This window comes from Cibotium barometz, chromosome 22 (genome assembly GCF_041138505.1).
Source record: "Cibotium barometz isolate CiBa-2024 chromosome 22, ASM4113850v1, whole genome shotgun sequence".
Classification (NCBI taxonomy): Eukaryota; Viridiplantae; Streptophyta; class Polypodiopsida; order Cyatheales; family Cibotiaceae; genus Cibotium; species Cibotium barometz.
The window spans coordinates 7,352,690-7,379,859 of record NC_141067.1 but is presented as its reverse complement, the minus strand read 5'-3'; the positions used below and the strand labels follow the sequence as shown (position 1 = coordinate 7,379,859).

At 44.7% G+C, this 27,170-nt stretch overlaps 1 protein-coding gene across 4 annotated transcripts in view; it reads right to left on the bottom strand.

Moving 5' to 3' along the window:
- Positions 1 to 2,011: 2,011 nt before the first annotated feature.
- REV1 (DNA-directed DNA polymerase) overlaps positions 2,012 to 27,170 on the bottom strand; it is a 60,997-nt gene continuing 35,838 nt past the window's right edge. Inside the window, exons 10-24 of one of the 4 annotated variants that reach the window (XM_086816344.1) lie at positions 20,440 to 20,490; positions 20,100 to 20,297; positions 19,781 to 19,900; positions 19,453 to 19,545; positions 19,309 to 19,368; positions 19,129 to 19,215; positions 18,816 to 18,899; positions 18,640 to 18,712; positions 4,705 to 4,779; positions 4,365 to 4,562; positions 3,771 to 4,264; positions 2,828 to 3,441; positions 2,679 to 2,739; positions 2,519 to 2,590; positions 2,012 to 2,445 (exon numbers count right to left, since the gene is read on the bottom strand). In XM_086816344.1, the coding sequence (XP_086672470.1) occupies positions 2,543 to 2,590; positions 2,679 to 2,739; positions 2,828 to 3,441; positions 3,771 to 4,264; positions 4,365 to 4,562; positions 4,705 to 4,779; positions 18,640 to 18,712; positions 18,816 to 18,899; positions 19,129 to 19,215; positions 19,309 to 19,368; positions 19,453 to 19,545; positions 19,781 to 19,900; positions 20,100 to 20,297; positions 20,440 to 20,490 (2,256 nt within the window). In that variant the 3' untranslated portion in view covers positions 2,012 to 2,445; positions 2,519 to 2,542. Of the gene's footprint in view, positions 2,591 to 2,678; positions 2,740 to 2,827; positions 3,442 to 3,770; positions 4,265 to 4,364; positions 4,563 to 4,704; positions 4,780 to 18,639; positions 18,713 to 18,815; positions 18,900 to 19,128; positions 19,216 to 19,308; positions 19,369 to 19,452; positions 19,546 to 19,780; positions 19,901 to 20,099; positions 20,298 to 20,439; positions 20,491 to 27,170 lie in introns of all 4 variants that reach the window. The other 3 variants (XM_086816346.1, XM_086816343.1, XM_086816345.1) reach the window with 3 other exon arrangements.

The following is a 27,170-nucleotide window of genomic DNA, read 5'->3' as shown; positions in this document are numbered from 1 at the left end:
CGGTATGGGACTTTTTCTCAGGAAGGACACGTACCTCCTCGATCGTTCGGAGATCCATCATCATCCCTAGCGATGACTGCATCAGGTTCGTATGTGCCTATTAGTACATATGTTCCTAACTCTACATGGGTATCTTCTTCTGTGGCACATGTTCAACAAACGATACCATCAACTACCCTCGATCCCTAGCATTTTGTGAACCCAAATAGAGGAGGGTCTAGGAGTATAATTCACTCTCCGACTTCTGGTGTTCAAGGAGGTAACATTGTTTTCTCCTCTGGTTCACTTTTTGTTCTCCTACTAATGTGTTATGGAATACTTCCCAAGTTCAAACACAAAACCCTCCCTCCCAAATATAGTGAACAATCTAATTATAAAGAAGTATAAGACACACACAACGTCCTCACACAAGACTAGGCACGTGTGTACTTTTACCAGACGTTATAACCTACATCATCAAGAATCACGTACAAAATGGCCCATTTCAGCTAATGACAGAAGCAGAGACACATAGTAAACTATCATTGTTACAAAATTTAGCGGAGTCTTCAAAATGAAGAGCGTTCTATATATCCGACAAACATGAGTCCGCTTCGATACAATTGTGTGATGCTGTAACACTAGTAGAGCGCACTGCAACATTTAAATCTAATGGCCTGCCTTATAATCGACCTAAATTTATTGATAATATCACTTTTGAAACTGTTATTTTTCCTTTTCTTTTTTCCTTCGAACATCCAAGAAGATGTCTGTTTCAATGACTACTAGAATGAGGATTAGAACACTATTCTCGATCTTCACATTATACAAGCCATACATGCTAATGATGTACCAACTAAAGCAAGCAATATTGATTGCAAACAATTCAAACAACACAATGTTATAGTGCAACATCGATACATACAAGAGATTGAATAAGACAACAAGTGATCAAGACGCTAGGAACATCGTGCGTTACAACTTACCAACATCTTTGCCAAGCACGCCATCTTGGCACCGAAAAAACTTAAAAGACTTGATTGCCATGGTAGACATGTGGAGTCTCCCAAACTTGTTTGTGACATTCACAACAGACTAGGTGACTGAAATGAAATGGCAAGAGATAATATCAATTGAGAACATAGAACCCAATTTTTACTTGGAAAGACAACCCGGTCGAGTGTGATCTACTATTTGACACACGACTTTACAACTTCTTGAATACAAATATACTTTTTGGCCATGTAAAAAAAGATTTATTGATTTTGAACACTATCTTTGAATGTTATATTCTGTGTTAGTATGAATTTAGCTTCATGGTTATTCAAGCACACTTCTGCACTTGTACAAGCAGTTCAATTTGCGACCTTTGCTTGCAGGCGGTCTAACCCACCCTCTTAGCAAAACCATCTCTACTCAAGCTTACAAACCCACCCTCTTAGTAATATGATCTACTCAGCAACAAGGCCGTGGCGTTAACAAAGGGGCTACAGAACATGGCTGGGGCACGCTAGCGCCGTTGCTGGGATGCTGAACTACGCCCAAGTCGTCTATTGCTGGCACCAAGCTTACACGAATCAGAGCTGCTGTGGGAACTCGAAGACTGTCTACTGCTGCTTCTGAGGGTGGTCGAGGATGCACAAACCTAGACTACCTCCTGCCACAAAACACCGTTTCTTGCTGAAGTGTGCCATTATTACACCTTCATTTCCTTCAACAAGCACACCCCTTGAAAGAGACATGAGATGATTCTTTGACCGTCATAGCCAGGTGCTAGTCCGCCTTCACTATCAATAGACACCAACGTGCAGTTAGCTGTAGCTGGTGGATGTTTCAGGTGATTGTTTCTTAAGATGGCATGTTTTTTGTCATGTTCTCAAAAGAATCCAATTTTGTTACATTTTGATACATAGCTTAGATATTATTGTATGAACATGCAAGTGTTAAGCCAATAATGGACCATAAATCCTTATGGACAGCTATGGTGACAGGTACATTAAAAGGGATGTAAGAACAATGGGTTGATAAAGGGTTTTGCAAGCAGAGTGCATAGATATAATGATACTTTTGGACACAATACTGCTGTACATCTCTTTCTGGTTACTATAACAAATTTTACATTATTCCACAAATAATGGTGTACTTAGATATGTGAATATGACTTGGTATACAAGGTTACTTCACTTCATTGGCTATAACCCAAAGAAAGTGAACCCTCTTAACAGTTTGATTGTACAATGCTGTCCAAACTCTATCATGTTAAGGACAGTCATCTTCATTTAAAGTCTTTTGCAGTCGCTTACTCTGTATATCAATCGTGTCACTGCAAGCGTCTCTCTATACAGGTGCCAGTATATAGTATGTGCTCTTTAGACAGCACTCAGTTTTGATCACCTGAAAACCTCCACATAGGAAACTCTAAGGTCCATTAAATAAGGTCCCTCCATAGCACTCTCCTGTTGCAGCCTGCCAAGATAAATACTTCTAGTTGGGTGCTTTAATATCAGCTAGACTTTAGACAGCACTCAGTTTTGATCACCTGAAAGCCTCCACATAGGAAACTTTAAGGTCCATTAAATAAGGTCCCTCCATAGCACTCTCCTGTTGCAGCCTGCCAAGATAAATACTTCTAGTTGGGTGCTTTAATATCAGCTAGACTTCTTGAATCTTAACTAATAAGAAGTTAAACTTGTCTTTACCTGAGTAAATGGGATAATAAATTCGCATATCTTCTCCCAAAATTGGCCTTTGCCTGCTAATCTGCATCCACAGAAAATTAAACGGGATAAAAAGACGTGTAAACTCACTGGAATAATGGTCTAAAGATTAAGGTCTGTAGGATGCTAACCGCTTTAACACTCGAATAACGGTGAACACTTCCTCTAGGTTGCATGAAACTTTTAATATAAGGTACTGTTTCAGCAATTCCAAGCAGCATTGGAATGCTACTGAATCCACAGGATTGTAACATAGGTCCTTGTGCACACACAGCTTGTAGCAACACATCACATGAAGCAATATGGAAGAAAAATTTTCCGGATACCCACAATCCAGGAAACCTTTGGAAAGAAGGTGAAGTATCTCTGCTCCAGCTCCACGCCATCCCTTAAATAGAAAAACCCATCTAGGAGGGGAACCACACCATAGGTCATCAAGTTGATGGGAACCTTCAGAACAGCTTTCCTTGCATATACTACTACCAGATGGTTCCAGTGCTTCTTCCAGAGGTAAAGACTGTCTTCTTCCACATGTTGTCAATATCCCAGTGTCGTGTTTATGTTTGAAGTCACTGGGGCGATGTACAGGAAGAGCTTTCAATATGTCTTCCCGTACTTGTGTTGGCAACTCTTCCAATGTAGCCATATCAACCTGTGATAAAGACAATGGCATGGACTCTTCCAAATCAGTTTTGATACCTTCAGCAGGTGCTTTCTGACTGGATCTTTTCAGGCTGCGCGATTCCTGCACAGCCAGTTTAATCAGACACACAGTTAAATATTGTTGATGAACTCAATCCCGATTTGTCACTCCTATCAAAGGCAACCTATCAGCAGGAGGGCATCGTGGCCATCTATCAGGGACAGAGGAGCAATCTTGCCTGCCTGTCCCCACTTATCCCAGCAGTGGGGACAGACCAAGGCTAATCTACAAATCAACCATCACTTCCTTATGACTAATCAGCGTACACCACATTGCCATTATAATAAATAGTTGAAAAATCATGTTGCGCAACTCTTAAACCACCCAAAAAATGAACAAATATTTTTTATGTTTAAGGACTAGAGTTGTACAGCTTGAGCATCCTGTAAGGTTCTTTCTTTTAACGAGCCATGATGTTGATCAGCTGAAGTTTGTTTAGGCAGTTGTCCTGTTGTAGCCGCACTGCATCTTTTTGTCTCTCTTTCAGCATTGATAGCATTACTTCCATTGGCAGAATTTGAACAAGGTTCATGTACTTGAGCAGATGACCTGCATAGCATGTGTGTTGCACCACTGCTAGCTTGAGGGCTCTGAGACACTGATAAACGCTGAGCGACTGCACCATTATAGGCATCATCTATTTCTGCCAAAATTTCTGGAGGCAAAGATGCAAGGACTGAGTAGTCCAACTCTGAGACATGTGGTAAACTCTGCACAGCAGTGGCCTTCTGTTTTTCTTTGTCCTTGCCTGAAATCTCCTGCTTACGCCTAGAAAAGGGACCTTTCAATATTTTCCCTAGGCTTTGCATCCCCTTCCTTTCCTTTACTTGGCTCTTGTCAAGTCCCCATGGTATAGCAACACATTCTGCAGATAACAAGCATTGACATTGACTTCAACTCACTAGATCTACCTCTCCTACACTGCGCGCTCGTTTCTTAACAGCAACATTTATTAAAATGTTTACCATCCTCCTTGGAAGGAATCAATAGCTTGTCTGTCTCACACACTGCCCTCTCCTTTGATCCATGAGACGCATGGTCTACTTTAGACAGATATTCCACTTGAGATGGATGGTCCACTCTAGACAGATATTCCACCGGATTTTCTTTGGAAGAAAACTGCAAACACGACTCCAGTGCCTTCTGCTGTTGCTGACCTGCACCTTGAGAGCAGGCAAACGTGTCTACACTTAGCACCATATGATTGTGTATCAAGAGAACCACTTGTTAATATACAAACATGGAAGATTGTACAAATTATGTCAAAAAACATCTTACAGGACCTAGAACAGACTGTAGATGTACCTCGGTCACTAGAAACTGTAGGGCTTGATTCTAGCTTGGTTACTTGTAGGCCCATTCCCCGAATCTCACGAACATCTGTTTTCGATATGCAATAATCTCTCTCTCTCTCTCTCTCTCTCTCTCTCTCTCTCTCTCTCTCTCGGAGCTGATGCTGCTCTCATGTTTCTATGTTCTTAGTATTCCATAATGAGTTTCCATGGACAGTTTTGTATCACCCCACTGAGATAGCTATGTTTATGTTTTCTTTTTGTTTTATTTTCCATTCCATGATGAGATATGCCATGGACATTTTTGTATAACTTTGTTCTCATAGGCCCATTGGGTCTTTAGTAGACTCTCTCTCTCTCTCTCTCTCTCTCTCTCTCTCTCTCAAGATGGTACTGGTTGGAGCTAGACAGATCTGCATTGCATTCTTCTATACCCTGCGCATATAGGTTGCATACTGAGTCTCTAACAGTAGTGCTCCATCCATCACACCCCCCCACTAGCTCAGTACTTTCATAGTTTATTTCATGTTCATTTTGTCCTTTTTTTTTCTGGACATCCAGAAGACATTGACAGTTGTACATTGATTTGTCTCATAGGTCGAGTTCGGCCTCTAGTAGACGTTAATACAGCTTTCTTTCTCTCTCTCTCTCTCTCTCTCTCTCTCTCTCTCTCTCTCTCTCTCTCTCTCTCTCGACCACTCATTAGCCCTATGCTTGATATTTTGGAGAGTGGTATACCATCTACGAGGAGCTGATGCTGCTCTCATGTTTCTATGTTCCTAGTACTCCATGATGAGTTTATATGGACAGTTTTGTATCACCCCAGTGAGATAGCTATGTTTATGTTTTGTTTCTGTTTTATTTTCCATTCCATGATGAGATATGCCATGGACATTATTGTATCACGTTGGTCTCATAGGCCTATTGGGTCTTTAGTAGACGCTCAGTGTTGCCAGGCGTTTCTGAAACGACAGGTATGAAACGGGTTTCATACGTTTTGAAACGTTTCATAAAAGGTAAGAAATGAGTACAAAAAGGTTTCATACAAAATAGAAAAAGCATGTATATTTTTAACTTGAAATATACAAAAAAAAACTGTTGACATAACTTATAAGAGACCACATTGAATTCATTTCAATAAAAACAAAATACATGTAAGATATGATGATATCACAAATCACGTGGGTGATCATTGATGACTAAACAGAAATCAAAAGGATCACCACGTGGGTGATGAGTCATGACTCAAAATCCAAGATCAAAATAAATAACATGTCCAAAGTTCAAACTAAATAACATGTCCAAATAAAATGATACTAGCAACTGCTAGCTACTATCTGCATCCTCATGCTCATCCTCATCTGCATCTTCTGCCTCTGCAGCCTCACTCTCAAGGCCACTGCCGGTAGCCGAGCCCTCAAATGCCTCATCCTCTAGAGGTGCAGGTGCACCACTAGTACTAGCCTCTCGAGAAGATCGTGTAGTGCGAGCCGGAGCCATGATCTCCTCATAGAGCATAGAATAGATGTCTCTCTCCTCTTGAGGAATGTCGGGAATCTCCTTGCACTTCATGATATCAATCTTATCTGGATTCACTTGGCGAGGCTCAATGGGATGATCCTTTTGTTCTAGCAATCGGAGATTGCAATGACAAAAGACAAGCCTCTCCAATTGTGCTATGGAGAGTCTATTTCTCTTTTTCGTGTGAAAAAGAGCCCATGTACTCCAGTTCCTCTCACAAGGCCCTGAACTGCAATCCTGGGAGAGAACTCTCAATGCAATCCGTCTCTACATTGTACAAAAAAGAATGTTAAGTTAGAGTCAAAAAGAGAGTAGCATTTGAATGTAGATTTTGAAAGAATAGGAGACAAAGATACAAGATTCAAGAATCAAGAACCTTACCAAGTTGGATGTCCCAATACCGTATTTCTCCCACCAAGACACTGGCTCCAATTGTGTCTCCCTGAGCAATGCAGTAGCTCGCCCAAACATATGGCTACTGTTGCGGTAAATGAGAAGCTCATCCTCGAGCTTTCTCATAAGCTGTATATCACCTCCCACTCCCGCCAACTTGGTAATGTACTCGATCCATCCTGACTCTAGCTCCTCATTGAGGTATTGCTCCTCATTCCTCCAAAGGGGATGCAAAATGTGAGCAACAGCATGGATTGGCCTATGAAACCAATCCCAACGCCGATTCCAGATCTCCTTAATATCTTGAACTCTACATGTGACATACATAAGAGATCAAGATTTATAAAATAACTTATAGGAAGACTCAAGAGAAAGACTCAAAGACTAACGTTAAAGCCCAAGGGTGAGCACCTGTCACGCGACAAGGTAGTGAAATCATTGAGAGCTTCACAAATTCTGTCCATGAACACATAAAGCAGCCCAATGGTACTCCCCTCCATGTCTGTGAGCCGAAGGACTATACATGGGCTGAAGTGCCTTCACAAGTCCCTCTACATCCTGCCACCAAGTATCTCTCATGACCATACGAGAGAATGCTATAGACTTGGGCTCATCCTTGTCCTCCCATGCTGTCAATTCACGACTGTAGGCATATGCTCACTTATGGTAGTGCTATGTGTGAACAAGGCTTAACCAAGGGCACTTTTTCCCATGTGGTTTTTCCCCTTGGATATCAAGTGTAAAAGGACACTCTACCTATAATATTTTGTACTTCTATATTATATGGATGTGGCACACATGCAAGAGTTGACTTGCATTTTGTGGCTACCACACTTTTGGCTCTCTCTCTCTCCCTCTCATTTTTTGTGTGTGAGCTTCTCTATCCTGCACCTAACCCTAATGTGCAGGTTTGTGTGTGTGAGTCCAACACCAACAATTGGTATCAGAGCTTCCGTCTAGGGCCTACAACTGACTACAGAATTCCGTCGACGAATTTCCGTCGAAAGCTCACATTCCAGCCGTTTCCTGGTTTTCGCCGCCCAGCCCCGGCGGCGCTCTTACTGCGCATAGAGCCGCCAACGCTCAGCCCGGCCATCTTCGTTAGTGGGCAGCTCTCCACCGCCGCCGGCTCTGCCTAGCTCTCTCGGCAGCGCGAGTGCGCAGCCAGCCACCTCCGCCCAGCTCTCTCGGCGGCGCGAGTGCGCAGACAGCCACCACCGCCCAGCGCCTCCCGCGGCGCGAGTGCGCAGACAACCGCCTCCGCGTAGCCCGTCCGCTCTGTGCGCCGCCGCCTACCCGTCCGTCTCTGTGCTGCAGCTCCGGCGGCTCCCTGCCAGGCATTGTTATGCAACAAACTAAGTACAAAAAAAGTTTGCTAAAAAGGTTTCACATGGATGAATGTAATCCCATTTCTACTCCAGTAGAACCAGGTGTACGGCTTACTATGCATGATATTGGAGAGCCTTTTGAGGCCGGCATTTACAGCCAAGCAGTGGGATGTCTCATTTACTTGTGTAACACGAGGCCAGACATATCTTTTGGGGTGTCTTTGTTGCGCAAATTCATGCACAGCCCAAGCACAAAGCATTGGCAAGCAGTCAAACACATTTTTCGTTATCTTAAGGGTACCTTGGATCTTGGTTTGTTCTATCCCAGGGGGGGCAGCTTGCAGCTTTATGCATACAGTGATTCAGATTGGGCTGGTGATTATGATACCAGACAATCCACCAGTGGGAATTGTTTTTTTCTTGGCAGTTGGTCCAAATAAACTCGATGAGAAGCTTGTCATGCATATCTTGGTTGAGTAAAAAGCAACCCACTGTTGCCACATCTACTTGTGAGGCTGAGTACAGGGCAGTCTTCACAGCTACAGTAGATTGTGTATGGTTGAGGAGACTATTGGCTGATCTTCGTGAGTGTCAGCAGACACCCACCACCATTCTCACTGATAGCCAGAGTGCTATGGCCGTGGCACGAAATCCAGTATTTCATGCACGTACCAAGCACATTGAGATTCATTATCACTATGTCAAAGAGAGGCTACATGCAGGGGAGATCAGTTTATCTTACTGCCCTACACAGGATAATGTTGCAGATCTATTCACAAAGGCTTTACCTCGAGAAAAGTTTGAAGCTTTCCGCAAAGCTTTGGGCTTACTCTCATACAAAGAGTGATCTGCTACCTTGTACAAGTTCATACTTCCACTACAGGGGGGATTTGTAGGCATATGCTCACTTATGGTAGTGCTATGTGTGAACAGGGCTTAACCAAGGGCACTTTTTCCCATGTGGTTTTTCCCCTTGGATATCAAGTGTGAAAGGACAGTCTACCTATAATATTTTGTACTTCTATATTATATGGATGTGGCACACATGCAAGAGTTGACTTGCATTTTGTGGCTACCACACTTTCGGCTCTCTCTCCCTCTCATTTTCTGTTTGTGAGCTTCTCTATCCTGCACCTAACCCTAATGTGCAGGTTTGTGTGTGAGTGTGTGAGTCCAACACCAACAACGACACACAATAGTGCGTAATAAGCCATGTCGCACTCTCACTAGTCTCTCCACCACAATAAACTTATATGCAAACCGAGTTTTGGAGGGCTTTAGAAGCTCAAGATCACTATTGGCCCTGTACATGCTCAAAACCTTTGGCCTCTTTGTGACAAAGTTCACCATGGTAGATGCAGCTGAAAATACATGGCTCACCCAATCAAGCTTCCCCACATCCTCAATCATCAAGTCAAGGCTGTGTGCTACACAAGGTGTCCACACAATCTTGGGGAACTCCTCCTCTAACTTCCTGCCCATGGATACACAATTGGACCCATTGTCCGTGATCACCTGCACAATGTTATCAAGCCCAATTTCATTGATTGCCTGGCGCATGTGGGACATAATAAACTCCCCTGTAACCACTATCCCTGGCACCGATGCATCTATGGCACGAATGAACATTGTGCCTTTGCAGGAGGACACAGAATGTTGTACACATTTCTCTTCCGCACATCTGTCCATCCATCACAAAGCAAAGTACAACCATACTTTGCCCAAGTGGCCTTGAGAGGCTCCATCTCCATCTCCATAGCCAGTTGCTCCTTGCGAAGCTCAGTAGTGCGCAATGTCTTGTAGGAGGGGCCATCCCACTCACACCTAATGCGGGAGATAGCTCTCATTGCCTTCTTCCATCGAGGAGTCCTGACAATGTGGAAGGATAATCCACATTGAATAAACAACTTCATCAACTCCCTCGTTGCCCCTTTCATGGCAGCCTTTTGCATCCCTGCCTGCACATGTCCTTTCTTGAACAGTGGAAGACTAGTTCTTTTGGCTCGAGGTGCCGAGCTAGAACCACCTGCAACCTCACCACTAGTATCTTCCTCTCTGATACTGCGAGTCCTCTTGGAGACACTTTGACGTGCTTCAGGCTCTCCCAGATTGGGGATATCCTCAAGGGGGATACCTAGCTGCATGGCCTTCCAAGCCTTGAGGCTATCATAGATTTCTTGTGGCACATGCTTACATGGCCCGACGCCAAAACCCTTTGTTTGTGACAAATGTGCCTTCAGCCTGGTGACACTGCCATGGTGCTTATCAGCACAAAAGTTGCATTTCCACTTTCCGGAGCCCGAGTGTCAAATCCCCACCGGATCTCCTCGTAGAACGCTCCTGGTACGAGACTCGAAACCTGCAAATAAACAAACAACAAGGGGGTGCAGGCTTGACTCACCTCCCAACCACGACAGCCGTGGGCAAGCCCACAGACTTGGCTGTCCCCACCGAGCCACGAGCTGAGCTAACTAAATGGACGTACCGACCAATCTCTACCTCGCAACGTCCCATACCGCCACGAAGCTACCCTCGCCGGCCTTGAGATTGCTGCCAGCCTCGGCTGCGTAAAGCAGGTGCACGTCTGCACTAGATCCAGGCTCCAGACCATAGAACTCTCACAAATCTCGCGAGACTCTATATCCCTAATGACTAACCTTGGCCACCCTTTTATAGGCTCTTGGCCAGTCATCGGGCGTCCACACTTGGATGCCCGCCCGTTAGTCTATTCCTAACTCAGCTCGCCAATCAGCTTGCCTAGCTCCAAGCTTCCCCAAACCTCGAAGCTAGTCTTGCGTGCGTGTAGCACACGGTAGATACACACTGTGCACATGACATACTCCCCTTCCTCTAGGAGCTCACTCCTGAGCTCACTAAAAAGCCAAGGTAATCTCTCTGAAGAGTAGTCAAGGTCTCCTATGTAGCGTCCTCCTCAACACGATCCTTCCACTTGATCTTGTATTCCGTGATAAGCGTATTACACAATCTTCTTCCACGAAATCCAAGAATCTTTTTAGGTTCGTGTGGAACAAATGTCATGTCCTCGACATCTATAATTTCTTGAGGAGTAACTAACTGGTCTGTTCCACCCAGTACTTCCTTAAGTCTATTGACATGAAATACGGGATGAACTTTCACATGAGAAGGCAAATCCAATTCATATCTTGCAAAAAATTACGTGCTGCATCAGGTTAAAGTCCTGAGAATCCTACTGTAACAGGTGATCTAGGTTGAAAACCATACATAAGCATGAAAGGACTAAAACATGTACTCGTATGCTTAGTACTGTTATAAGCAAATTCTAACATAGGAAGATAATCCTCCCATGAACTCTATCTTTTGGATACATATGCACGAAGCATATCCTCCAAAATCTGATTCACTCTTTCTGTCTGGCCATCAGATTGAGGATGATCTGAGGAACTCAAATTCAAAGTTGTTTCCAACTTCTCAAAAACAAGTTTCCAAAAATCACTCGTAAACTTAGAGCCCCTATCACTGACTATGTCCTGCGGTAACCCGTACAGTCTAAACAATTGCTCGATAAACTGCCGTGCTAATTGCGTAGCTGTAATAGTCTTCCGGGTTGGTAAAAATCTAGCCATTTTTGTCAAGCGATCTACCACAACCCAAATAGAATCGTGGCCTTGATGTGTTCTTGGCAATCCGGTAATAAAATCCATGGAAATACTTTCCCATTTATTACCTGGGATTTGCAAAGGATGCAACAACCCAACCTGTCTAAAGCGTTCAGCTTTATTTGCCTGACAAATTTGACACTTGAGAACATAATCTTCTACATAGCCTTTCATCTTTGGCCCAAATAGAATCGTGGCCTTGATGAAATAGAATCGTGGCCTTGATGTGTCCTTGGCAATCCCGTAATAAAATCCACGGAAATACTTTCCCATTTATTACTTGGGATTTGCAAAGGATGCAACAACCCAGCCTGTCTAAAGCGTTCAGCTTTATTTGCCTGACAAATTTGACACTTGAGAACATAATCTTCTACATAGCCTTTCATCTTTGGCCAATAAAAAGTGTGTTTCACTAACGATAGCGTCCTGTGTACCCTAGGGTGTCCAGCAGAAGAGGCGTCGTGACACTCCTTAAGAATCTTGGACCTAATGTCCGGGATCTATGGTACACAAATTTTGTCATTACGGAATAGTAAACCATTCCGAATCATCCACTGACCTCCTGTAGCCTGAATGGTAGACTGCTCAGTCATTGAGTCTTGGTCAATCAATGAGCTCCCGTCCTGGATCTTCTGCCAAAATGGACCAAAATAACTATCAATCCTGCAAAGCCCTCTCAATGACTGAAATAAGTCAGTAGAAATCTCGGTGAACGACAAAGTATTCACCTCTCTAATTCGACTAAGCGCATCTGCAACACTATTCATGGACCCTTTCCGATAATGAATCTCAAAATCAAAATCTTGCATTAACTCAGCCCAACGAGCTTTCCTTCCTCTCAAATCATCGGCATCACACACATACTTGATTGACTGATGATCAGTTCAATACCACAAACTTGGAGCCATATAAATAAAGTCTCCAAACCTTGAGAGCATGAATCACAGCATAAAGCTCCTTCTCAAGGGTTGGCCAACGAGATTGAGTGTCGTCTAGCTTTTTACTTTCAAAAGCAACAGGTCTATCATCTTGAAATAGAGCAGCCCCGATGGCATAATCACTAGCATCAGTTTCAAGAACATAAGGCCGACTAGGATCGGGTAATGCTAAGATAGGTGCTTCCTTGACTTGATCTTTCAAAAGTCTGAAGGCCATATCCAAATCGTTATTCCAAGTGATAGGCTGATTTGACTTGAATGAAGTTGTTTCACTGTTCGCGGTATAGGCCAATCCAGAACCTTCTGAACTCGGTCATAGTCAATGCTCAATCCATCTCTAGTGATCTTGTGTTCCAAGTAAATGATGTCTGTCATAAAAAACTCACATTTACTTAATTTAGCATATAGTCGATTCTGTCTTAAAATAGATAAGACAATCGTGAGGTGTCTAACATGATCCTCAAGAGTACGACAATATATCAAAATATCATCCAAGAACACCACCACAAATTTCCCCAAATGTTCACGAAAAAGATCGTTCATCATTAGCTGGAAAGTGGCTGGAGCATTGGTTAACCCCAAAAGGTAATACTACAAACTCGTAATGGCCATACCTAGTTCGAAAGGCAGTTCTTTCAACATGTCTTTCATGAATACGTATCTGGTGATAGCCAGTACGTAAATCTATCTTCGTGAAATATTTCGCTCTTGCTAACCGGTCAATCAGGTCATCTGATCTAGGGAGAGGATAACGGTTCTTAATTGTCAGCTTGTTCAATCTCTTGTAATCTATACACATTCTCCAGGTGTTGTCCTTCTTTCTTCTAAGCAACACAGGTGCACCCCAAGGTGATTTACTTGGACGGATCTGGCCCATCCTCAAATAATCTTCGAGTTGTTTAGCCAACTCATCTTCCTCAGCTTGGCTCATCCTATAAGGTGGAATACTGACAGGATGAGCACCAGGTATCAAGTCAATACGATGATCTACTGCCCTTTCAGGTGGTAAACCCGATGGCACTTCCTTAGGAAATACATCTTGAAACAAGTCAAGTATCTTCTGTAATTCTTTGCTTTCAAATACACTTAATTCATTGACATCCATGGAAGGAATGAGAAATGAAGAAAGTGGAATCAATACACAATGGAAAGCAATATACAAAGAAGAATCCATTATATTTCCAAAATCAACTGTATTTACAAGAGGTCCTTGAGAGGGATGTATACAAAATCAATTGTATTTACAAGAGGTCCTTGAGAGGGATGTATACAATCACCTAAAATACTATACTGGGTGTTCCTATGCTGAAAAGAAAAAATATGACTAAACCAATCTATCTGGACTTGAAGAGTCTTAAACCACTCAATCCCTAATAACAAGTCTACATGTTCTAGGTGCATAACATAGCATTCCAGAGTATCTTTGTAGTCTTGAATCCGGATTGGTAGCATCTCCACCTTTCCATTCCATACTTGCCTTCCCGCAGGTAGGCATACCTCATAGGTATGATCGTTGGGTGTCGTATCAAGACTCAATTTCTGCACAAGTTTGTAGTTAACAAAATTATGTGAGATGCCAGAATGTGGATTCTATGGCCATTCACTTCTCCATAAACTCGAAGAAGATCATACAAGCCAAAAACTTTAGAGTTGAACAGACAATCAGAACATGTACTAGGACGAGAGTACAGTAACCTGACGTACCTGTCAAAGACAACTGGTTAGCTGCCTTTGGCTTGGGTCCTGTGTTGGTCACTCGTTACGCATGTGTCCTTTTTCTTTGCAGATGAAACAACTGTTAGAAGTCATCTCCTGTCTATATTTATACACCAGGGCCTCTGTTGTGGGTGTACCTGCCCTGTATAGGTGTTTTATCATTTTTCCTCACTCCCCGTATTTTTTCCCTATTTTTCTCCATTTTTTCGGTGGTGTGGATGGATGCCAGATGTTGGTAGGAGCTTCTGGTGGCTGGCTGACTGTCCATTCAGCAGTCGTGTGGCTGGCCGACTGCCCAATCAGCAAGCGTGGAGTATTTACTGCTGGCCAACTTGCTTTATGCAGTCGTGGACGTGTTTACTGCTGGCCGACTGCTTCATGCAGTCGTGGAGAGCCACCAGTGCTGGCCGACTGCATGCATGGGGCATATAAATAGGCCCCATGCCCCCCACCACTTATTCATTCAGTTATTTGCGGGATCTTGTATATAGAGAAGAGTTTACACACCTATTTCTCTGTGTTTCTTATGCTGTCTATTTTTTGCACTCTACTTGCTCTTGTCAACCCAAGTTTGGTTATCATTTGCGCTGCATACTTTGACAACAACGTCCCTCCTTCTTGAGCTTCAAACCCTTAAGGAGTCGTTTCTTCTTCGCTGGTGTCGAACTTGAATTCTTTGAAGGTTGGTCCGAAGACTTTCCTTCAGTCATGTTAGCCATTGGTGAAGAGAACTTTCTTTTGTGCTTGTTCCCCTGCTCGGTAACGGGTTTAGACTTGGAAGAGACCATTGTATCATCATAGATACGAGCTGAATGAATGGCCTCGTCCAAAGTTTTGCATTTGTTATTTTTAACCTGTAAACGGTATGAGTCTGGTACACCGGCTACAAAGAACCCCAAAAGAGTAGTAGGATCCATCTTTGTAGCTTTCATATGCAAGTCCCTAAACTTCTGGAGGTAGATCTCATAAGTGAGGTGCTGCGAGGTCATGGTCAAAGCTGTAAACCGGGCAACAACATCATAATCATCCTCTTTCTTGAGAAATTCCTTCTTGAAGACGTCTTCGAATTGTGCCCAAGTCATTGGCTTAGGGTTGAGTTCCTTCCACCAAAGCAAAGCTTTGCCTGAGAGGAAACCTGCTGCTAACCGGATCTTTTTTCCATCATCATATGGATGAAACTGAAAATGGACCTGCCACTTATGTAACCAAGTGTCCACGATCTCCTTGGTACGCTGCTTTTGCTCGCCCCCGAACGGTTCCGGAGTAATATTGGGGCCTAAAGTAGAGGCCAAGGTATCCATACCCGAAAGAGTAGAGAGAGTAGTGGTCAAGAGAGAGATGGAGTTCGGCAAGGTTAGCATCTGGGCGGCGATTTGTGCCTGACGTTCCAAAGAAGAAACAGCATGCATAAACAAAACAACAAGCTTCTTGAACACATACCTTTCTTCGACCTCATCTTCTCTACCTACCGACTTGCTCGTTCACGAGGCACGCTCTGATACCACTGTCAAATCCCCACCGGATCTCCTCGTAGAACGCTCCTGGTACGAGACTCGAAACCTGCAAACAAACAAACAACAAGGGGGTGCAGGCCTGACTCACCTCCCAACCACGACAGCCGTGGGCAAGCCCACAGACTTGACTGTCCCCACCGAGCCACGAGCTGAGCTAACTAGATGGACATACCGACCAATCTCTACCTCGCGACGTCCCATACCGCCACGAAGCTACCCTCGCCGGCCTCGAGATTGCTGCCGGCCTCGGCTGCGTAAAGCAGGTGCACGTCTGCACTAGATCCAGGCTCCAGACCATAGAACTCTCACAAATCTCGCGAGACTCTATATCCCTAATGACTAACCTTGGCCACCCTTTTATAGGTTCTTGGCCGGTCATCGGGCGTCCACACTTGGGTGCCCGCCCATCCATACTTGGGTGCCCGCCCGTTAGTCTATCCCTAACTCAGCTCGCCAATCAACCTGCCTAGCTCCAAGCTTCCCCAAACCTCGAAGCTAGTCTTGCATGCGTGTAGCACACGTAGATACACACTGTGCACATGACACCGAGCCACCATATCTAGACTCGAAGGTGACATTATTCCAAAGAGAATCACCTATTCGAGGCATCCTACAAGGCGGGGATAAATGTAGCTTGTTGGCCCTGCAAGTGCGACACAGAACATAAACTATTCTCATTATATGATTCATGATTTTAACTGTCATCTTGGCCAACAATAGAGCAAGGGGAAGAGAAGGTAGATAGCCTTAGAAGTTAGGCCTCAATAGAGCAAGGGTGGACCGTGGAAGATATGCCATAAATATTGATGGAAGAGAAAAAAGTGTGCTGCTTTGTGAGTTGTGCAGAGAAAACCAACATAAAGCAAAACATGACATTAACCCTTTGGAAGACCTCCACAAGGCCCAAGGACACCAAGGAGCAGGCGGGCTGACACGAGCGATGGCAGGCTGGCACACAAATCCGCGAAAAGTCACAGGCGGCCGCCACTGGGAAACGCGAACGAAAGTGCGCCGTACGAAACGATTCGTTTTTTAGGTTTTTAAAATATGCATGATGAAAAAAAACGCGTTTCGTACAGGACGAAACGTTTCGTACGTTTCAAACCTGTACGAAACGCGTTTCTATGCAACTGTGTAGACGCTTAATCTCTCTCTCAGCACTCGATGATTTTTGCACACAGAGGGGTCTTATTGTGAACCTTGGGAAAACCAAGGTTATGGTCTTTCATACATCGAGACAGGGCAGGAGTCAGCTCACATTCACTCTCGCAGGACGCCAGGTGGAGGTGGTGACATCATACATGTACCTAGGGGTTACCTTCTCTGCAGCAACCACACGCTTCACCATGGGTTCAGCAGCCAGAGCTAGATTGACACGGGGATATGCAGCATTGGCTATGCTAGAGAGACAGTGCCACCAGGCGCATTTTCAGTAGCCCCGGACGGAGGGGTGGCTATTTGACACATTAGTCACACCGGCATTGATGTATGGAGCAGCGGTATTGGCGCCAGGCCTTGCTGCCCATTGGTGGACACAGATAGAGAGACCACAGGCCCTCATGATGGCACGCATGATACGCAGCAAACCGTCAGTACCTCATGACATTATCCGAGCAGAGTTTGTTGCGCCTCTTATGAATAATGATGGTAGAGGCCATATTTCAGACTATGCCTGCTAGGCAGATTCAGAGAGATGCCACAGGACAGATTGTCATACAGTAGACAGCTGGCTGAGGCAGGAGACAGAGGATCATGGTATGCACAGGTCACACATTGGTTCTCACAGCATGGCCTAGACATGGATCATCTACCACCATTCCAGTATGACAGGGATGCACCACATATCCGTCTCTCTCATAGTGAGAGGAACAGAGTATTGAGACAGGATCTATGGCAGCTCTATACACGAGAGACATGGATATCGCCTACACAGCCTCTTCCACCGAAGATGCTATACTACAGAGATCACTTCATGAGTATCACTGATGATGGATTTATAGAGAGGCCTAGATACATGGAGGGCTTTTTACCACACAGCTCCCAAGTGGCTATTGGTCAGCTTAGAGTTTCATCACACCGATTGGAGATTGAGACTGGCAGAGCAGCACGGATCCCCCGAGAGGAGAGGGTATGCAGATTGTGCAGAGAGGAGGTGGAGAGTGAGGAGCAGTATGTATGCAGATGCAGAGCATATACAACCATCAGAGAGAGATATCCCATTTTATTCAGAGAGCCACATTCCCTACGCCAGATCTTTGAGGCAGCAGACCAGCGCATACTGGGGAGATTCATTCTAGACATACAACGCCACAAAGAGACATCATTACAGGCTCAGACAGCTCCAGAGGGGGGACGACAGACACAGATTACTACATTTTTTCAGAGATCCATCCCCCCCCCAGCCCCTACACGGCAGGGAATTACTCTCCAGAGAGCAGAGACAGTTAGAGCCCGCAAGAGACAGAGGACACCTGGCTTTCGGACACCACGCCTATACCAGAGAGAGATGACAGAGATCAGAGCTCAATTTCACAGAGAGGGTGCGGAGCGACTAGCTCGCTTCAGAGCACACCCAGGCATGTTCTTCAGGGAGCTGTGGACACCCCCTTCACCCCCCGCTCCCTCCCACCCACCCCACAGTAGTTAACCAGAGCCCTGTATGAGATTTATCTCCACGTTATAGAGTACACATTTGATGTCCATTGAGACATGATGATGATGTACACAGGTTTTGTCTCATAGGCCATTTTTTGGCCTTTAGAAGACGTTAATAAAATCTCTCTCTCTCTCTCTCTCTCTCTCTCTCTCTCTCTCTCTCTCTCTCACACACACACACACACACACACAGCTTCAGAAAACATAACAGAAAAAAGGTGAATGTATGTTCAAGAATCACCAACCAAGGTGGAAAGAGGCAAAAATTTGTCTGCTGACTCGGAGGAGGGCATCAACACTACTGGTAGCACAAGCTAGCTGCATCCAAGAAGTAAGAAGAAGAATAAAAGCTTTCAGCACAACCCACTACACAATTGACGTCAACATCCAATTCTAGCATGCTAAGTGTGTTGCTAAATACCGTGACAGATTTGCTCAAGTTGTCACAGCTTCCACAACCCATAAATTTTTGAGGTTCTCCGGCACCTTCCTTCCTCTTTTTAATCTGAAAGAACAAGAGGTAGATGTATTTACATGCAGAAGAAGAAGATTCCAAATTTCTCTTATGTTCTCAAATAATAATGTTAATCTTAGAAGTCAAGGTTTAAATCTTAAGTTTGATTAACAACTAATAACACACAACCTTTAAAATTGGAGCATCAAACATCAACAAAAACATTGTACAGACTTTTAATTACAGATAAAATTATTGTGTATAATGACCATTTACCCACCTTGAGGGTAAATGTCCGGCCACAAACAACAGCATTTTGCAGACGCGTTGAAACCTCACCGCATAAAGTGGTCAAGAAATGTTGTGCCTGAAAGATTAGGTGATAATAAGACACCGATGCCCCAGTGGAACATCAAAAGGTTCCAAAGAAAGTACCCCAGTAGAAGCAACAAGTACTTACATCATTAACAGAATCAAAACGAACCCCCCAATTGACTTCCGCCCCAATGGACTTCCGTTCCTGGCAATCCAAGTCAATGAACACAACGTGCATGAAGAGCTCATGCAAAAAGAAACTGAAACCCTATCCTTTTGAGTGACATACTTGATAGTTTTGAACTTGGCGATTGTCAATCCCACGTGCATAGCACCACAGCATATCACCAGTTTTGGAGCCAAAATCTTTTTGCAAAGTTTCCTGCAGCAAACAAAAGAAAATTCAAAAAGTTAGGGTTATATCCCACTCATGACAGAGCTCACTGACTCTAATCCAGAGCATTACATAAAACCAAAAAACACATATACGCAATAGGCATCCAGGATCGATCCTTGTAGTGATGTTTGTTTAGATCTACCACCAAAGTCTCATGCTGAAGTCTCCCGCTTCTGTTCTTTAATAGTGCTGGTTGGCTGTAAGAAATGGCAGGCTTTACCTTGGAAACAGCACAAAGTTGGGTGCAATTATAAATAGCTCGGCTGTGCAATTTCTCCTGCAACGACCACCCAACTCCAGGCAAATCCTCAACAGACAAGTCTGCAAGAAAGCCTTCAACCTGAGTTGCATCAAGTGATTACATAACCCAGTCAGACATCAAAGAAAGACAAAACATGCTGATTACATGGTGAAGATGCAATTGAAACTGACAAGCATTAAGAAATAAACCTAAATTGAGACAAACAATATTGCTATGGAAGAGCGAGGATATCATGACTCCACATGCAGATCGAAACGTTTAACGTCACTTTTCTTGCCTGTTCAGAGTCAATTTTATATTGCCCATCTGGTTTAGCCTTGCGTGTTGCCATTCGTGCCAACAAGAGGTTTCCAGCAATGCCAACACTTGCAGTGCACCTTGTCAGACCAACAATTTCTTTCCTGATATTTGAAGCCAGGGCTTCAGGATCTCCAACACCAGTTACATCCAGATACGCTTCATCACAACTGATTGCCTGCAGTCACAATACAGCTTCTCTAAAATCGCATTAAAAAATAAGTAGTACAAATAAATAAGTAACAAAAGGACATGTTCAAAGCCAAAATGGCACTTCATTAGAAGCCACAAAAAGCGTTGCAAAACGATCGAAAACTTACTTGTACTTTGTTGCAATATCTGTGAAGAACATCATAGAATTGATCAGCAACCTGTTGCCAATGAGGGTTCTTAGATTGCCTTGGGCAGAAAATTTGCCAGCAAAATGCAAATATTGATGGCAATAAAAGTACCCATCCACATGTAAGCAACGCATTACAATATACAGCAGACTGTTGATTTTAGGGTTAAGAGAAATGCACATAAAGTCACCCTCACTTACTCCAACTGGCCCATAGAACCCTCAAGACCTTCAACAAAGTTCCACAAGCTCAACCGATCAGCCAATTAAAAGGATTATATTATCGACCACTAGTAACTAAAGACCCAAAGGCTCTATCAGACCAAAAAGTAGTTCACATGATCCATGTGTAGACTAGAAGTCGTAGAACATGAAAAGAAACAAAAGCCTGGTTAGCGCTGAGGTGCTTAGGCACATTGATGTTGTTGCATGGGTGCAAGCAGAGCATCACCGGCTCAAAAAACAGGGCACTGAACATCTCCAAAGATTGGAGATCTTGGGTCAGCCCATTCTGACCCCAATGTGGTGTCACATGTGCAAGCTCTATTTTCAGCTTTTATGTGGATGATGTTTCCAATATTATTATATTTTTTATGCAAAGTGATTACAGATATGTGTTAAGGTTGTGACCATGTTTAATGTTTAATACGCGTTCATAGTACTCAAAGTGTGTCAAAGGTCCTAGTCCCCCTGGCAGACCAGTTTCAGAGACGGAGAGCTAATGGCTTTGCTATGATCTAGTAAGAGACATTCAACATCGCTAGGGGTCTCCAATTATTGATGTTATCCTTGTTCCCTCCCTTATGGATAAGTTTGATGATACCAGAATTCATTGTTTTGTCCATCTTTCTCTCCTTAAAAGCAGACTCAGTAAGTCTAAGAAGGTGCTGCCCTACCATGTCCAAAATTCTCTGTAGAATTCTATCAAAATTCCATCCGGGCATGGTGTTTTACCACAAGCTAACAAGAAGGCAACTTTCTCCATTTCCTCAAGAGTAATATGTCTTTACCCCATAGTGACATGGGACGGGGGGAACGGACCCTAGGGACGGGGAACGCCTGGGACGGGGGCGGGACGTCCGCGGGACGGAGGGACGGGGACGGCAGCCAGACAACGAAACGGGGACGCCGGGAACGCGTTCCGGGAACGTTCCGGGAACGGCGTTCCCTGTCCGTACGGGGACGGTCAAACTGACCGTTGGCGGCAGTTTTTGACCGTTGGCGGGGCTTCAACGGCTGTCTCTCCTAGCCGTTTGGTGATGCGCAACTCCTCCTCAAGGCTCAAGCTCTCCCACATGGCTCCCCATCTTCTATATAAGAGACCTCCATGCTCTCCTCAAGCCATCTCCTCTCCAAGCTCTCCCTCTCCAAGACCCAAGGCTCAAGGCTCAAGCTCTCCCTCTCCAAGCTCTCCTTCTCCAACATCCAAGCTCTCCCTCTCCAAGCTCACCCTCTTCAAGCTCTCCTTCTCCAACATCCAAGCTCTCCCTCTCCAAGCTCACCCTCTCCATTGTCCAAGCTCTCCTTCTCCAACATCTCCATCCCAATTCTCCATCTTGACTCTTTCTCAAGCTCTACCATCCATCTCAAGCTCTACTCTAGTCTCTATCACTATGGCATCCTCTTCTCAAACCCCTTCCTCTCCTCAACCCGGGTCCGCCGCCGCCTCCACCACTTCAACACCCGCTCCATCACGAAGGAGGAGGCCCGCCGTACATCGATGGAGTTGGTGGGATGAGGTAGAGTGCTCGCAATACGGTCAAGGGGGTGGTTCAAGACCATGGGTATGTAAGCTTTGCGGCTACAAGCGAACCGGCGGTGCCCACAAAGTGCGTGCTCACTTCTTGCATGAGCCCGGCAACGAAGTGCAATTTTGCAAGGAGGTTTCGGCCGAGAAGAAGAAGGAGCTCCTTGAAAAGCTTGTGGTTTATGAGGCGGCCGAGTTGGCAAAACGCAATCCTCAAGTGGCCGTCGACCCCACATCCTTTGTGAGGACATCAACGCCGCATGTACCTCGTTCATCAAGAGAGGCATCCGCTTCCCGGGGACGCCAAAGTACTCTTGATGAGAATTGGAACCCTCAATTGAAAGAGGAGGTGGACATGGCGGTGGCACGATTCTTCTTTCATGACCACATAGCATTTCGGGCGGCACGGTAAGTCCTTGGCACTATGCTCATGTACTATTCAAAATTCAAATATCATGCTCTAAACTTTAAAGACTAAAACTTAAAAGACTAAATGATGGTAAAAATCTGAATTTTGTTTGTGTTTTGCATATGGTGTTTTGGATAGATCTCCATACTTTCGGGCCATGTGCAAATTGATAGCGGAGTATGGACCCTCTTATGTTCCCCCCTCTTCGGAGACCATCCGCACCTCTCTCCTTGACAAGGAGAAGGCAAGCGTGGAGGTGGCGGCCAACCACATGAAAGAGCAATGGGCTGAAAATGGTGTTACCCTCGTCATTGATGGGTGGAGTGACACTAGAAAGCGCTCCATCCATGGAGTTGTTGCCTACTCACGAGGGGAGACATACTTTGTCGACTCCCATGATGCTTCCGGGACGGGGAAGAGTGCCGAGATACTTGCTGCGGAGTGGGCAACAACACTAGAGACGGTGGGGGCGGAGAATGTCATTGCCATATGTGCGGATGGAGAACCGGCAAATAGGGCGGCGGGGACAATTCTCCAAGCAACTTATCCTCGCATCACCGTGTGCTTTTGCATGGCCCATTGCCTCAACAACCTTATCAAAGACATAGGGGCCTTGGATTGGGTTGCACCTGTCATTGAGGGTGCCAACAAAATAGTGACCTTTGTCCTCAACCATCACAGGGTGCAGCACGAGTTTTCCAAGAATTTGCATTCAACTTTCTCATGCTAGGCCGCTTGTGTACATGTAGCGGGGCATTGAGGGGACTCTTCCTCAGTGATGAGTTTGCACGCACTTCAGAGGCTTCCACGACGGTCGGCAAATTTTGCAGGGAAAGGGCGGATGATGCGGCATGGTGGGAGGAGGCCAAGGCGCTTGTGGAGATGGTGCAACCGATTATTGATCTCCTTAGGGTGGTGGATTCCACTCAACCATGCATTGGCAAAGTGTACGAGGCAATGGATCGCATGACAGAGAAGCTAAAAGCAATGTTCAAAGTCAAGCCTCACTATAAACAGGTCAAATCCCTATGTTTGAAAAGGTGGCAAGCCTACCACTCTCCCCTCCATGCTGCTGCCTACATTGTTGATCCTGAGTTTCAAGGCAAAGGGCAACACAAGGACAAAGAGGTGAGCAAAGGCCTTCGACAAACCTTGGATCGCCTTTACACTAGTGAGGAGGATCGCCGCACAATCAAGGACCAATTGCAGATTTATAGAGAGAAGCGGGGGGCTTTTGGTTTGGCAGATGCACAGGCGGACCGCTTCAAGGTAGGGTCTGCACTTTGGTGGGAGGATTATGGTGCGGAAACTCCAAAGTTGCAGGAATTTGCTGTGCGCGTACTCTCACAGGCTTGCAGTAGCAGTTGCCTAGAGCAACTCTGGTCAGTTTATAGCCACATTGCCTCTAAGAAGAGGAACCGCCTTGGTGTACAGCGTGCAAATGATTTGGTGTTTGTCAGTGCCAACTTGCGAATGCTTTGCAAGGGCTTGACAAAGAAGGCAGATCCTTTCACCGAATGGGAGCAGGCACAGCAGGACCCACATCTCTCTGATCAGCAGAGGGCCGAGATTTTAGAGGAGCTTGAGGTTGTGCCCGAGGCATTGTCCCCCCCACCTCCCCCTCCCCTCCCACTTGAGGACCAGCCTATGGAGGACTTCACCGAGGAGGTCACGATTGATCTTCACCCTTTTCAGCCTCTTGCCTAGTCTCTTGAGTCTTGTATCTTGGCACTTAGTCATTTTGCCTTGAGTGTACACCCTCCTTGGGCCTTTCATTATGCCATTTGGCATTTTTGTTTAGATTGATCATTGTACACTCACTTTTGTTTATCACGCCATCGACACCCCATTATAGTTTTTTGCTAATACGACTATGCATTTCTCCTCTTTTTGGTGCAATTTTGTGCTTAATGTCTTGGTTTCTAAGTGTAAATCAAGTGTGTTAAAAAAAATTGCAAAAAAACAATCGTTTTCAGATTGCCGTTTTTTCCACCGTCCCCGGGACGGCCTTTTGCCCCGTTCCCGTCCCGTTCCCCGTCCCCGTCCCCGTTCCCCGTCCCATGTTTCTATGCTTTACCCAGCATAGTTCCTCAATAACCAGGCAAAGTGGGAGAACGATCTTTTAAGTTTTGAGCACTACACTCTTGCATCAATCTTGCTAAAAGAATATATTTCCTCTTGCCCAAAATGTCGTGAAAGTGATTAGAGACAGGTTTTCTTTCGTTGACTCCATAGAGTTATGGGAAACGGGGAAACGAAAAACCAGCCTTAAATGAGGAAACGCCACATCACTGAGGGAGATGTAAAATAAGGGGGAGGATTGAGAAGGAAAGGGAGAGAAGAAGAAGCTCTCTCTCAAATTGCATCGTAAAGTCACTTATATAGGCCTCCTATAAACTAGGAGCCAAATATAGCACATATTAAACCAAGGGGAAGAGGCCTTCATTGGCATTAAACAAACTCAAGCAAGCCTTGTTCAATGCTAAGGAGCTACTAATCCCCACTTAAGATGCCTAACCCCTCGGCTACGGTTAACCTAACTTGAAGCTCTTAACCCTGATTAGCCTTGGGACATAACATACTTCCCCCCTTAAGAAACATTGACGTCCTCAGCAATAAATCCGGGGAAGCGACTCTTCAAACTATGCATTGACTTCGATGTAGCGTCGACCTTAGACTGTCCTTTCCATTTGATCAAGTACTCAAAATTGTCGAGACAGTCTAGTACGTTGATCCAAAACCAACTCGGGTTCCACAGGAATATATCTACTCATGTCCTCGAGGTTAGGGATCTTCTCTATTGACACAATCTCATCACCTTCACCCAGATGTTCTTTCAAACAACTAATGTGAAATCTAGATCTCAAGAGGTAGTGCTAATCAATAAGCTACATCACTAATCTTCTTTGTGATCTAGTAAGGACCACAACATCGAGAAGATAAGTTGTAATGTTCACAAGTCCTCATCGTCTTAGAGACCTTTTAAACTTTAAGATACACTCACATGCCCTCTTGTAAAACTCTCGGGATCCGTCATTGGTTAGCGTAATATTAAGCGTGATCCTGAGCACTTTTTATGCTTTCCCTTGCAACTTTCAACATATCTTGCAAGAAATCCACTGTTGATTGCAACCTAACCGCCCGTAGCCCTACGGCAATGGGTGACTTCGGCTGGTGCTGTACAAGCATAAAAGGGCTAAAACCAGTAGCCGCATACTTACTATTGTTATAAGCAAACTCAATCTATGGAAGATACCTTTCCCACTCAGATTGTCTCTTGGATACATACACCCTTAACATATCCTCCAAAGTTTGGTTCGTTCTCTCCGTCTAAACATCCGGCTCAAGATGATCGAAGATGACATGCTCAAACTTGTTTCCAATTTGGACGACACTAATTGCCAAAATTGTGCAATGAATTTGGGATCCCGATCACTGACAATCTTCTTAGGCAGTCCATAGAGCTTACACAATTGCTCCACGAAAAGCTGAGCCAATTCATGACTCTTACCCACTTGGTAGGGATAAATCTAACCATCTTCCTCTATCAATCAACTACAAAACATATTGAATCATGGCCCCTACTAGTCAAGGGTAATCCAACTACAAAATCCATCGAGACACTTCCCCACTAGTACACTCTCGCACATAATCCTCAACAAAGGATTTCATGCGCGGCCAATAGAAATTCCGGCAATCAAGGCCAAAGTTCCACGTTGCCAAACACTAGGTGCATCATGGCACTCATGCAATATCAAAGCTTGGACGTCTAGATCACTGGGCACACAAACCTTTCCATCCTTGAAAGGTAATCCACCTCTAACTGAATACTTTTTCAATATCTTTCTCTCATCGGCACTCATTGGAGTGTTTGGAACACTTGAATCTCATGGGCTGCAACCAGCCTGGACCAATTGCCACATTCGACCAAAATGGGAATCATGTTGGCAACGCACTTTGAGAGAGAGAGAGAGAGAGAGAGAAGTCAATCGTTATCTCAGTAAAAGAGATAGCATTGATCTCTAAGGTCCTACTAAGGGCATCAGCAACCCGATTGATTGCCTCCTTACGGTAACGTATCTCAAAGTCAAACTCCTGCATGAGGTCAACCCATCTCGCCTTCCAACCCCTCAGGTCGGGTTGATCACATATATACTTCAACGAATAGTGATCCCTCTAGACTACAAATCGAGACCCATACAAATAGTGTCTCCAGATTTTCATCGCATGGATAACAACTCCTTTTCCTGGGGAGGATACCTCATATGTGTCTCTGAAAGCTTCTAGCTTTCAAAGGCTATGGGTCTACCATCTTGGAATAGGACAACACATATTGCATAATCACTAGCATTCATTTCAACCACAAAAGGTTTACTAGGATCCACGATCTGCAACATAGGCGCTAAGGTGACTAGCTCCTTCGGTGCTCTAAAACATTGATCCAACTTTTCACTCCAAATCACCGGAGGGTTTAACTTGCCCTTCTTGCTTCTCATTCCCTTCAAAAGCTACGTCAGAGAGGCAACAATCCTGGCATAAGCCTCAATGAACTTCT